Source organism: Stegodyphus dumicola, chromosome 5, assembly GCF_044657685.1.
Source record: "Stegodyphus dumicola isolate Sdum_Otavi_A_Nest chromosome 5, ASM4465768v1".
In the NCBI taxonomy this organism is placed as follows: domain Eukaryota; kingdom Metazoa; phylum Arthropoda; class Arachnida; order Araneae; family Eresidae; genus Stegodyphus; species Stegodyphus dumicola.
This window is the reverse complement of record NC_140772.1, coordinates 99,596,081-99,609,298: the sequence shown is the minus strand read 5'-3', so window position 1 is coordinate 99,609,298 and position 13,218 is coordinate 99,596,081. Positions and strand designations below refer to the sequence as shown.

At 29.4% G+C, this 13,218-nt stretch overlaps 1 protein-coding gene across 1 annotated transcript in view; it reads left to right on the top strand.

Annotated features, from left to right (window-relative positions):
• Window positions 1-13,218, top strand: part of Vps50 (vacuolar protein sorting 50) — an 85,273-nt gene that overhangs the window by 46,649 nt on the left and 25,406 nt on the right. Inside the window, exons 13-21 of the mRNA XM_035359134.2 lie at window positions 1,932-2,030; window positions 5,306-5,396; window positions 5,659-5,844; window positions 6,303-6,415; window positions 6,520-6,614; window positions 6,977-7,068; window positions 9,421-9,447; window positions 10,630-10,743; window positions 12,574-12,671. Coding sequence (XP_035215025.1) covers window positions 1,932-2,030; window positions 5,306-5,396; window positions 5,659-5,844; window positions 6,303-6,415; window positions 6,520-6,614; window positions 6,977-7,068; window positions 9,421-9,447; window positions 10,630-10,743; window positions 12,574-12,671 — 915 coding nt within the window. The remainder of the gene's footprint in view (window positions 1-1,931; window positions 2,031-5,305; window positions 5,397-5,658; window positions 5,845-6,302; window positions 6,416-6,519; window positions 6,615-6,976; window positions 7,069-9,420; window positions 9,448-10,629; window positions 10,744-12,573; window positions 12,672-13,218) is intronic.

Here is a 13,218-nt window from a genome sequence, read left to right as displayed (position 1 = left end):
CAGCTGAAGGGACCAACAGCAGTACAACCCATAGCAACCACAAAATAAAAGGAAGCAAAATGGGGGAAATTAGGATATGTGTGGAATACAGTAAGAAAATCAAATCAAAGTACATATGCAAATTTTCATTCCCTTGCCCCTGTTCATTGCATGATAGCATTGATCAAAGATTTAAAGGGTTTGATACATGTAGGCAATTGTACCCAATGAAAGTTTTGTAGGAAAGATTTATTGATATTATAAGCATGAAGGATATGGCTCGGTGAATATTCTTAGAAGACATGACTCCATACTGAACAACTTTATTAACACAACTATTCATTAAAACAGGGAAACTTCTACACGAATACTCGAACCTTCTTTTCCCTCCAGATAAGGGCAATGTAAGTGAGTTCGCTGGTCGCAGCGGCAGTTGTTATGAAAACAACGTGCAACATCACTCAAACATTTTTATGCATGACCATATCATTAGAGATAGAGGGTGAATAATAACAGATATTGCCAAGGAGTTCAACGTTGCCCCCAGCATTTTTCACTTCTGTGGAAAGCATTTAAAACAACTACAACATGTAACCAGTGCCACAAGGAAGGTCGTGTTAAAGTACGATGCCTGCAGGAGGCAGAAACATTGTTGTATTTGCAAGAAGAAATCAGCACACCACAATCCAGCAGGTGCAGAATGCGTTTATTTCCAATAAACGCATTCTGCACCTGCACCTGGCAATAAACGCATTCTGCACCTGGCACGGGACAGTGTATTTCCTGAAAAACTGCACCCAGGCATTGAGGGGAAGGAGGACTAAGCAGACCTGTGATGTATATCCCATTGTCCCGACAGCAATATACTGCATGTTTGCAATTATTAAAATAAAGCATCGCAATTGGACTGGGCTTTCATACTATTCTCAGATGAGAGGAGGTTCAGTCTGCCATTGGATTGTAAATGCCAACTGATCTGGTATGTGAGTAGTACTGCATATCACCCCAGAAATACCAAGGAAAGGGAGCAATATCTGAAATGTAGTATCATGGTATGGGCCAGTATAATATCGATGGCTTCCCACCTCTACGTGTGGTTTCATCTTGGCCAACATTATGTTCATGAAGTTCTACTACTGCTAGTTCGCCTTTTCCATGGTGCTTTTGGTGATAAATTTCTTTTTCTAAACAGTGCATCGTGTCATGGAACACTCGATGTTCAGGATTGTATAGACAGCAAGAATATTCATTGCCTTGTATGGCCAGCACATCCTCCAGATCTAAACCCTGTCGAAAGTATTTCAGTTGCTGTGGGGAAGTAACTTGCTTATTGAAAGTATCCAGTAATTAAAAAGAACACCATACCCTGACAGATTAGTGGGATCAGATGCTGGGTAATGTTGTGCAAAACATGACATGACATGTGGAAAGTCGTATTGCACTCCATGGTGGACATATCCCATACTTACACCTTTCTCAGAGCTGCCTGCCTGCATTGATATGCATTTTTCCATTTCTCCATATACAGCTTAAAAAGAACTTTTTTACTTTTAGATGTTTCAAAACTTTCTGTACTTTCATGAGCAATAATACTCCTTTATTCTAATGTCTGAACTGGGTGTCAACAATGTTTTATCCTGTTTAGCTTACACCTTCACTTAACGTTCTGCCACATTACAATTTAAGATTATCCACCAGTTATCTGTTTGATACAGTATATGATTTATCTAATTGATAAACACTTATTTATGTCATATGAGATGTTTCCAGTGCCATATATTACATACTTTAAAAAAAATATTCAAGATCTTGGATTTGTAAAAATTAAAAATCAAAATTTGAGACTGTAGACTTGAGAAAAATATTTAAATATGTATTTGAAAAAAAGTAATGTAAAAAAGATCTTTTGTAAACAATTTTTAAAATATTTTAATACACTTTTTGTATTTCAGGCTTATTGATATTGGTGAAGACTTTTGTGGAAGCAGATCTGAAGACCTCCAAGAATCTGTGCGAAAACAATCAGTAAACTATTTTAGGAACTACCACAGGTATTGCTAAATCATAGTTAATGCTATTTTTAAGAACTTATTTAATGATTAAGCTTTATTATTATTATTATTATTATTTATTATTATTATCATAAGAAAATTTATCCAGATCTAAACCCAGCATTAGAGGTTGCTTACCTCTAATACAGCGCAGAAACTCTTAGGTTATGCTGAATTCAGAGTGTTTTTATTTGATATTTTTGTATAGTAGAACCTCACTGTCTTGTCCCTTGGATAAAACAGTGTTTCAGATAATTTAGATTTTGTTTCATTTAATATGTTACAATATGTAAGGAAAAAAAAAAAAGAAAAGAAAAAAATGCTAACTTTATATTACTAGCTGGATACTCACTTAAGTCAATATAATTTCATTTCCTTTCCCTCTCTAAAAGAGAAAAACTTGTTTATTTTATATCTCCCAAGAATATGTGTTAATATTAAAATAAAGCATTTTCCTCAAAAATAATGCACAATGTATTTGAAAAACACGATTTAAGAACTGGCAAATTGTCTTTCCAGCCTTTTTTCAGTTGGTTACTTTCAGTTAACCAGTGCTGTTTCGACTGGATAGCTTTCCATTTCCATACAGAGTAAGTCAAATGATTGTGCCTATCATTAATTTTGTATTAAAAATTACATCAGGTAAGCTTTAGTCTGCATAAGTGAAAAATAATCTTAAAATTTTTGGAAAATTTCAAGCAGTGAAATATAGGCTAATGCAGTTAAAAAGATACGGCACTGTTAATACATCTGTGAAAAAAAAAATAAAATTAAAAAAAGAACTATGAAAGAGAAGAATTTTGGCTAAGTAATGCTCACACTTGCTGAGATTCAAACCACAGGTCTTCCAATAGCTAGCTGGTTGTGCTAATACTAACATCATTAGAACAAGCAATAGTTCCTTCAAAGGGCAACTAGGGAGAGAGAGGCATGCCCCATTCAAACAAATTCAGGTGGTGATGAGTTAATGTCTGCCATATTTGAGTTACCGCTACAGAGACTATTAGGTTTTGCAAAGCAGAAGACAGTAAAAATCAGCTGTATTCTCACCAGGATTTGAACTATGGATTTCCAACTGCTAACTGCATTTGCTAACCACTTACATCATGAGCATAGGAATGCAGTACTTGCTTATAAGTGTATAAAACTAAAATATCACTGGTCTTTTGACCACCTTTATGTGTTTTTGGACTTTTCACTGTAATTTGAAGAAAAGCATAAGATTGTTTAAAGTTCTTGGTAAAGTGACAAATATGTAATTATTATGTACCTGAAATTTTTTTCTTTAACTGGTTCTAATTCTCATAATAATATTGTAATATAAAGAAAGATAGCAATGATGCATGTCTGTCATTATATGAGATGGGTCACAAAAATGTTACAAGTTAAGTGGATATATTAATTTTCAATGTAAGTTATGTGTGTATGTATGTAGATATGGCTATAATACAGATTGCAGATGTTGGTCACTTCATTTCATTTAACTTAAATTAATAAGCACCTTAACCTGGTCATTTTGTTTCTTGGTGTAGGTATGCATCCATCCATTCTTTTATGCTCTCCATAACATGGCAATGCATAATGATAACTAACACAGATTGAATCACATCAGTAATTCATTGACAAAAACCATTAAGGTGCCCTTGTTTCACAACATAAATATGGTCCTTAACCATTTCTCATAAATAAAAGTCACTGAGCGTAATGATAGGTGGTCATAAAAAGAAAGTAGAATATGTCAGTAAACATCAGCAATACTTGTGTTAAGATTAAGAATATTTTGCTCCGAGAGTTACTTGCAAGACATGTAAAACACATTAGTTAACCTTCTTTTGAATTGCTGTTAAGTTGTAGTATCTTATGGCCTGCTCTGTATTTGTACAAAATAACAAAAAGCTTTCTTAGACATAATAAATTTGCCAAAAAGGGCTATAAAAATCATATTTAAATGGAGTTGTAGAATGAGCTTTGGTTGAAATTTGCTAATGAACATGCTGTTCTTTTACATGTTATTCTGAAAAATATCTGAGGAATGTAAGCAGAATTTGAAATATGTGAATTTAAATTGCACTTTCTAATCAGCAAAGAAAATTTACAAGCTATTTACAAATTTTACAAGAAGAAAGAAGCTTTATATGAAATGATTTGAGCAACTCTACAGGTAGAACTACGGTAATAGTATTTTGAACTTCTTGATCATCCAGTTAGGAGAAATGAATAAACTGAAAGGCCAAAAAGAATAAAAAATAAGGTTAAAATATTGTATTTGTTTCAGTTCATCAACTTCTCCAAATTAAAAATATACCAGAGGTGGTTTTGAAATGCATGAGTAGTTGTTCAGTATAATTGATAATCAATAAAGCTGAAGGAATTACTGAGAATTTTTCTAAATGCATTTAGGAATAATCATTATTACAACCAAGTTCAAGTGTAGCCTCAAAGTAAGTACTGATCCACTGTTTTAATGTAAGCAAGCAAAAACAAAACAATATGTACAGAATTCTTTGTATCAAAGCAGAGGATAGTTTAAAAATTATATTTTTATTCTGTATTTTATTCTGTATTTTTATTCTTATATATTTAAATTAAAGTGTTAGAAATTATAACTGAGCATAAATTTAGAAGGGTTATTGCATATGTCTGCACATGCTCTCATTATGTAAGTCTTATACATCCAGCTAGCAAACTGGAAGATCAACTAAAATGTTGATGAAAGCATTGTTAATTTTTCATGTTTCCCAGCTCCAAAAATCTTATAAGTTGATTTGCAGTGATATTCAAACTAAAATACAATGAACATTAATTCATAACCACCTCGATTTGGTTATGCCTTTCCTTATTCATCTTTTTGGAGGTGAAAAATGTGAAGAATTATCACATTCCCTCATGCATACTTTTGTGGTATAAGCAATTAACATGTGTGGCTAGTAAACTGGAAGATTGGCTTGATTCCAAGCAAGGACAGAGTTGATTTCTCATGTTTCCTGGTTATGAAAACCTAATGAGATATGTTATAACTGTGACCCTGGTAAATCAACTGCTATGGCATGATCATAATTTTACTGTAAATAATTAAGTAACTTCTGATTTTATATATATATATTTTAATTTCTATTTGAAAATTTTATTTTAAAGAGATAAATTTGAGAAAGTGATCTCTCATTTTTTTTATTGTTATTTAGCTTGGTGTTTATTATTTATTTATTTGATATTTATTTTTATTTATTTACTTAGTTGTTTGTTTATAAGATTTTAATTGAAAATTGTTATTTCAGAGGTTTTATGGAAGAATTGCGCACTTTTCTTGAACATGAAAGTTGGGAAATTTGTCCTGTTCATTCTGCATTTTCTGCTGTGCATTTGCAGGTATTAGAAGATTTGTGGCTTATAGATGATAAATATTTCTCATAAATACTTCAGTCTAAAGATCTTTTAAAAGAGAGGAATAATGAGAAATTTTTGAAATTAAATCCAAAAAAAATGTGGAAATAATTGTTTATAGTAAATTGAATATTAACAATTTCTAAAATAATTGGAATATTTTAGTATTTTATTAAGCATTTGCATGTATATAAATAATATATTTATATAGACATAAGTTATATTTTAAAATATGAAATCATTCCAGGAGTTTCGTTTTCTAACTCGAACTTGTATCAGACATCAGTCATTTACATCATCTCCTGAAAAAACAGAAAAAGCTAGTAGTCCAAGTAGAAGAGAAAGTTTCTTTAAAAAGAATATGGAAAGTTATGATCCATTTGAAGAAAAGTTTGAGGATGATGAAACTGAAGACATTCTTGCATTGAAAGAGGTGTGGTTTTATGAAATTTTATATAACTCTTCAATAATCTTTCAAACATGTTTGATTTTGATATTTTTAATATAAAAGTGTTTACATGTAATAGTAGCATGTGGGTTCCCTCTTACAGCCAAGCATTCTTGTTATATATTTTTACATTTATAATTTAACTATTACGATGATATTAAAAAAAGTTTTAAAAGGAATAATTCACTATATTTTGTCAGTATTTCTTACTCATCTGTTTTGAAACACGAATCTGAAAGTTTGTCACAGACAGAGATATTCTGTATATTAAATTCGCTGAATTTTACTGTACTTATTTATATAACTTTAGACTGTATTTATATAAATATTGTAACTACTTAGTGTACTTAATGCATTTTAGAAAGAAATTTTAGTACAATTTATTGTTTTTTTTTTCATAATTTAACTGATTAAATTAATGAAAATTTTATTATCTTTTTCAGAATGATGATTTAGATCGAACTAATTATGATTCAGACAGTGATGACTCAGAAATTCCTGACGAACTAAAGAAAGATTTCATTGATGAAAATACAGAAGATATACCAAAAAAAGTGTACGCATTACTTTCCCTTCAATACTTACCCTTCAATATTTTTATTAAAGTTTTCATATATTGTTTTAAATAATGCACAAATTGATAATGCGTAAATTTTTTAGTCAGTCTAAGTTTAGTAAGAAAGTTACACATGCAGGAAGGAAAAAACAAGTTCCAATTTTAACCAATACAGCTTTGAATGTTCTTCGCTCGTTTGGTATGATTTTGCTTTATTTCAAATATTTTTAAAATGACTGGAAATTTTATAACCATTTTTTAAGATCATTTATATTTTGCTGTACCATATTATTACATTTATTTGTTTTAGTATAAGTGTTAAAAACTATTTATTTTCCTTGAAATGGGTTATTAGAATTTGAATAAATTATTGAGGTATGGGAAGTTATCAGTTTAATTGAGTACTTATTTTGTGTATGATGATTTTATTCAAATTAAACAGGATTTATTATGCACATAATGTTGACTTTCAAAATATGCATTACAGATAGTATGTATTACTTCTAATCAAGTTATGTGACCTTTTTTTTTTTTTTTTTTTTTTTTTTTGGGCTGATTTAGGAAAATATATGCAAATGATGAGTGTTCTGAAGCCCATTGCTTTTGATGTTCTCATCTGCATGTCTCAACTGTTTGACTATTATATGTATTCTGTAAGTAAAATAAATTTATGCAAGTTACCGTGATACTTTTAAATGTAATTATGTTTCATTGGTATAATAATGTAGAATTTAAGTACATTTATATTATTTCTTGCATATAAATTACTGTTGGATAATACTGTAGATATTTTTTCTTTTAATATGCACAAATTATATACATTCTGAAATTTACTAACTCTCTACTGTAATTCATGATATGTTTGAATGCACCTTTCTTTCTGCTTTTAACATTTATTGGAATCGAAAATCTTTCACATGGCGTAACCTCCAAATATGTCACTACAAAAAACATTTAAAAGCAAGGTGGGATAAAATTTGGCATCTTAAAGACAATTTAAAATTTGGCAGTATATTTAATAAAGCTTAAGGAAATTAAATTTCAGTATATCACTGTCTAAAAATTAATGTGTATTGTGTGAGATAGTGTATAATGGTCTTTCATAACCATCAATACAATTGATAACTGTAGTTTGAGTAAAATAAATGTATCGTTTGGTTATGTAAAATATTTTCATTGACTTTCCCCTGCACCTGTTCTGAAATTTGTTCTTTTCTCTCAGTTAAGTAGAAGGACTTTAAATTTAAGTAAGATTCAACTTTAAATAAGTGTTAATTTATTTTGATTGCATTTCAGTAAGTTATATCTCTTTCATCCTACTGAAATTTTCTGTTGAAAAAATTATAAATTTAATGCGATTAAGATACTAATCATGGTCATATTAATTGTAAAATAGCAGAATACTCTGTTAAAATCATTTAACATCATGATAGCATAGACAGCAAGGAGTTTAGAGGCAGTATAATGAAAATCTAATCTTTGTGTGAGCTCTTGCCTCTTTTAAGGAACTTAAAGCTGCTGTTTTCTTAGGGAAAGAAGTAGTAAAATGTTCATATGAAGATACTTATATTGAAAAAGGCAAAGAGAAAAAAATATGTGTCTCGTGGATACACTCAATTGATCTTACAAGCTCAAAGGGGAAAAAACTCTTACCTCTCTGCTACATGAATGTTTAGTTTGTTTTTGGTTTATTTGATAATAGAAAAGCACTCGAGGACAATCTCCTGAAAAGGAGGGATGCCTTTGTGGAAGGCTTTCTAAGAAAAACTGGCTCATGTACATGTTATGGATGGGGAAAACCACAAAAACACCCATGCAGCCAGCCCGTTCGCCTGGAATTGAACCCAAGTTGAACTACCAGTGTTCAGTAATTTTATCACATGGTCACTGGGGTAGGCTCTTCACAGCATGAAAGAATGGCTAAACTGTTTTTGTTATCTGCATGCAGTGCACTTATTCCATTTAGGGAAGAGCATTCTTTAGCATTAAATTTGAAAACAATAAAATAATTGATTCACCTTCATTTAATCTTTATTTAATATTATTTATTTTTTATTTACTTCTGTTTAATCTTTGTTTAATCTTATCTCCAAGTCTCAAAAGGCTTATACAACTTTTAAAATTGAATTTATTTTCTATTTTTTAATTCTGTTATTCTCTTTCTCATGCAATTTATACCATAGCAAGTTTCACTCATTCACTTATTCGATTTATTAGAGAATCAGGATTTATTAGTTAAAACTGTTGCTTTGCTTAGCTTCATATCTGGGTGAATGCGTTCCCCAACATCTTCTCAGCATGATGCTTTAGGCTGAATAAAGAATACATCAGAGGAACAGAATGTGAGTGTCTCATACCCTTTTCTGCTACTATTAGCTCCGAGTAGACTTAATTTAATGATTTGAAATACTTCCTGATGCTAAGACACTATACATTTGCTAATTTTTATATCATCTGTGGGATTTAACATAACAGCAATATGACAGCCAGTTTTGTTATTCACCAACATGCTGTTTAGAATGGTTTATATAGCCTTTGTTTGGAATTTAGTCTGTACATTAAGTGAGTATCAGTTTTTCAGGAGTGTATCAGAAATTCAGAAACTACTGGCATTAGATAATCAAATTAAGATATTTTATTACTACATATTTAAGTGTTCATATAATGGGATGATTTGAGAATAGCTGTAATGGGTTGATGATGGTGTACTGTAATAACTTGAAGATTCTTCATTGTATAGATAAAAGGGTGATAATTGAAGACAGATATGGTCATGAATTCACCACATTCATTTTATTTCTTGATATCCTTCAGATACATATTCTCATTCACAAGTCATTATGAGTGCAATATGCACATCCCAGTTTTATATAGCTTTTTATGTCTTACATTCATATATTGTTTATATTTTAAAAAAATTCTCAGATGCACCTTCATTATTGTCTTTTAAAAATTAGAATTGTGATAATTTGCCTAAAATTTATATTGGATCTATTCTTTTGTAGGTCTACATTTTCTTTGCAAAAGAAATGGTATGTCTATGAGCAACTGTTTTATATATTTTTGGGTACTTTGATTATTTATATCTTATCTAAATCCTTTTTTAAAAAAGCTTTTTTTTCTTAAAAAAAGCACTATAAAATTAATTTTGGAATTTAGTTTTGAATTATCTTTTATAATATTTTTATGTGGAAAGATCTCCATATCAAGGAGAATATTGTAAAGATGGAATTTTAAAAGCCCCCCCAAACAAAATTGGTTATGTTATTACATGAAACTCTTAAACCAAAAGCTATTTAAAAAAACATGTAACCTAAGAAACATAGGTTAGATTCTTATACCAACTCTTGAACCAAAATTTATTTCATTCAATAACCACAAGCAGTATTTTATCATTCTCAGTGATATCTTATAGAATCATGTAGAATTTTTAGAAACAGGAAAAATAAGAAAATCGACAGCGACCTTCAATGGGACTCAAACTTCAGACTTTCTAATTGTTAGTCAGACATGCTTTCTGTTTACACTGAGAAGGCAGGAAAAAAGAGAGAAAAACCTTACAACTTTTGCAAATTAATTTAGGATAATTTAACATTATTAATATGTGATATAGGAACAATTTATTAAACCTTACAAAAATATAATGATATAAACTTTAAAAAATACCTGATAATGTGTTAAAAATATGTAATTCCAAATATAAAGAATGAAGTTTAAATGTTAATATTCAAGCAATATGTCTAGTTGTAGATTTGAAAAATTCTTATTTCCAACTATTAATATTACACTTTTTCCCTAATTGTTACTTTTATACAATTTAATTTAATTGTTTTTATACCAGTTTGATTTTAAATTATTTAATTATTACTACACAGAAATTGCTGCCAGTTTATGGTGCAAAACTATTTTAATGGAAATTTAATATGAGTATTTGTTGACTGATAATATTTCAGTATAGTAGTTTGTTATACTTCTGCAGCAGCCAACAAACTTTCAGTATTTTAATGTTTTACATGTTATTTATTATAATAAATTGTTAAATATATGTTTACATATATTTTGATTGATCTGCAGAAATGTAAAGTGTTTATTAGCAGATTAAGCTATTTTAAAATCTTTTGAATTGCATTGAACTTAGAAACTTTTTAACTCTGCTCAGAATAATCAAATTTTATTGCATATTTATATTTTTGTTTGTTTCATTTTTTTAATAGAGTGATTTAACTGAAAATATATTGAGTAATAAATTAAGAACAACTCTGAAGAGAATTCGGGAAAATCTTATGTCAGAAGAGGAGGCAGCTGAGACCTTCGATACTAGAAACAAGGTAATTTCATCATCTTAATACATTAATGGAAATATACAGAAGACGAAAAAGAAATTTTTCATTAAATTAGCAGAACATGCATATTTAGTAAGATATGTAATTTAGATTGGACCATGTAAAATCAGTCAGCAGCAAGCAATCAATTTCTGTAACTAGTGAACGCTGAAAACAGGTTAAAAGATTTCACTATGTTTTTCACAGTTGTGTATAGATTTATTAAATTAGAGGCGTCTCTATTCCATTAATCTTTCGTAGGAGACTGACCAATCAGTGGCTGAGTTCCAGAGTCACAAAATCTTCGTAGTTTATCTCGGTTATATTCTTAATGGTTGGATTTGCTATCTATATGAAGTTTTTCACATCTTTTTTTCGGGGGGGCAGGGGGTCATATGCATATGTGTGTACATGTGATGTAATTATGGACTAAATTCTGCAAGAGTTCTTAAAGGCATCCTTTTTACGAAAATGGCCAATCAGTGGCCTTTTTTTATTCTTTACGTAAATTCTTCATAAAGGCATTGTTGGTAAAAAAATCCTAGAGTGGGATTTCGGATATTTAAATAATCCAGTTTTTCTATAAATTGTCACTTTTTTATTTTTTTAAAGTATAACAGAATTTTGAATCTGCACACCTTGGAACCATGGGTTGTGTAAATTAGAGAATTTTTCCAATTTAATCCAAATCTGAATACAGTACTATTATATATTTTAAATACATTTATGTAAAAGGAAAAAAAAGTGTCAATGCAAAAAGGAATAAATGATAGGTCTTTGTGGAAAAAATGAAATGAAAATGTAAAAGTACATCAAATATTTTATGTAAAAAAATATTGTTAATTTAATCATTTTAATATTAATAATTTTAATATGTATCTTATATATATATCCACCAGAAAATTATTTTCAAAATAATTTTTGTGCTTTGAATCATGAATAACTATGTTAAATAAATACATACTGTTTATAAAAAGCCCCTGCACTCTTATTTTCCCTAAATTGAATACCTTTACTAACTCTTACATTACATTCTGCACATATGCAGTAGAATTAATACCTTGCAAAGCATTACCAGGCTTGTAAAAACTTGTAGATGTGAAATTTTACATTTAGTAAAAGAAACTATCTCCATTCTTTAAAACTTTTAATGTAAGAAACTTCTGTACACATGATATTTTTCAGAATTTATCCCTGAGTGCCGCAAATATAACTAAGTGCAGAATTTAAATAAATCAGCTGTATCTTGTACAGAATTTAAATAAATCAGCTGCAAAGAACAAGTTGAAACTCAGTGACTGAAATAATAAATAAATTCTTTACACATGTTAATTACATAAAGTCATCTAATTTTTAAAACAACATAATGTAATCCAAAAATAATGATTTATATAAGACCAGAAATTTGCATGCAAATTCACTGCCTGTATTTATTATTAAACAAAAAGGAAAGAAAATATGTATGTAGAAAATGCTAAATAAGTTCAATAATAAAAATATTTGCCATTTCATTAATGAAAAAGATCATATATGGATAGTTTTGTTTTTTAAAAAAGTATTTGAAAAAATTGTTCTGCTGTTTTTTTTTTTAAATCAAGTTTTTGTTCTTTTAGACCCAAAAAATGAATTCAGATCCAAAAATGAGCACAGACATGGGTATTTGCAGTTTATCCAAATTCTGTTGTAGTGTAGTATCATAATATCCTCATGTCTTGGCATATTGTTACATATGCTAAAATATAAAAATTTACTATTCTTTGTATTCTTCTCTAGCTTGTGTATGCATAAATTCACATTTTCTGATGTTCCATAATTTGTAACAGTTTGTGTGTTTAGGATAAAATTCCACCGCCAACATTGTCCTCTGCTGTCAATTTGAAAAAAGTGGAAGATCTTTATGGACTAGCTGAGAGAGTAGCTGCTGCTGAATCTTTGTAAGTATTATTAATTAAGAAAGTATAATGTTTATTGAATCATAGACTGCCTGAATTTTTTTTAATATCTAAAATTTCAACAAATTGAAGAGTTGGTTCTGCTAACTTGTATTCTAAATATAACTAATTATGATTTGTCATGAAATTAATAATTATAAGAAAGTGTTGCCAAGTCATGAAAAGCGGTATAAAAATCTAACAATGTTTTGAAAGTTATGTGTATTTCTCTAATCTCTGGTCATATTCAACAAACATATTCTCTCCATCAAATTTGATAAATGGCAAGGTTTGAGAAAGTGTGTTGTGTAATTATTTATTTGTAGAAAAAAGTATCACACTTGAATTGAATGAGGTTAACAATAATAATAATAATATAGAAAATATAACTGCAGTGCATTTTAAAGGGTTCGTGTGATCCTTAAAAATGGTTAAAAGATATTAAGCTTATGGAGAACAAATTTGATCCTTAAAAATCCGTAATTTTGACTAGCATCAGCAAAAAGTCCGCTCATCTGACGTTCCGTTTTTTTTTTTTTTTTTTTACTGC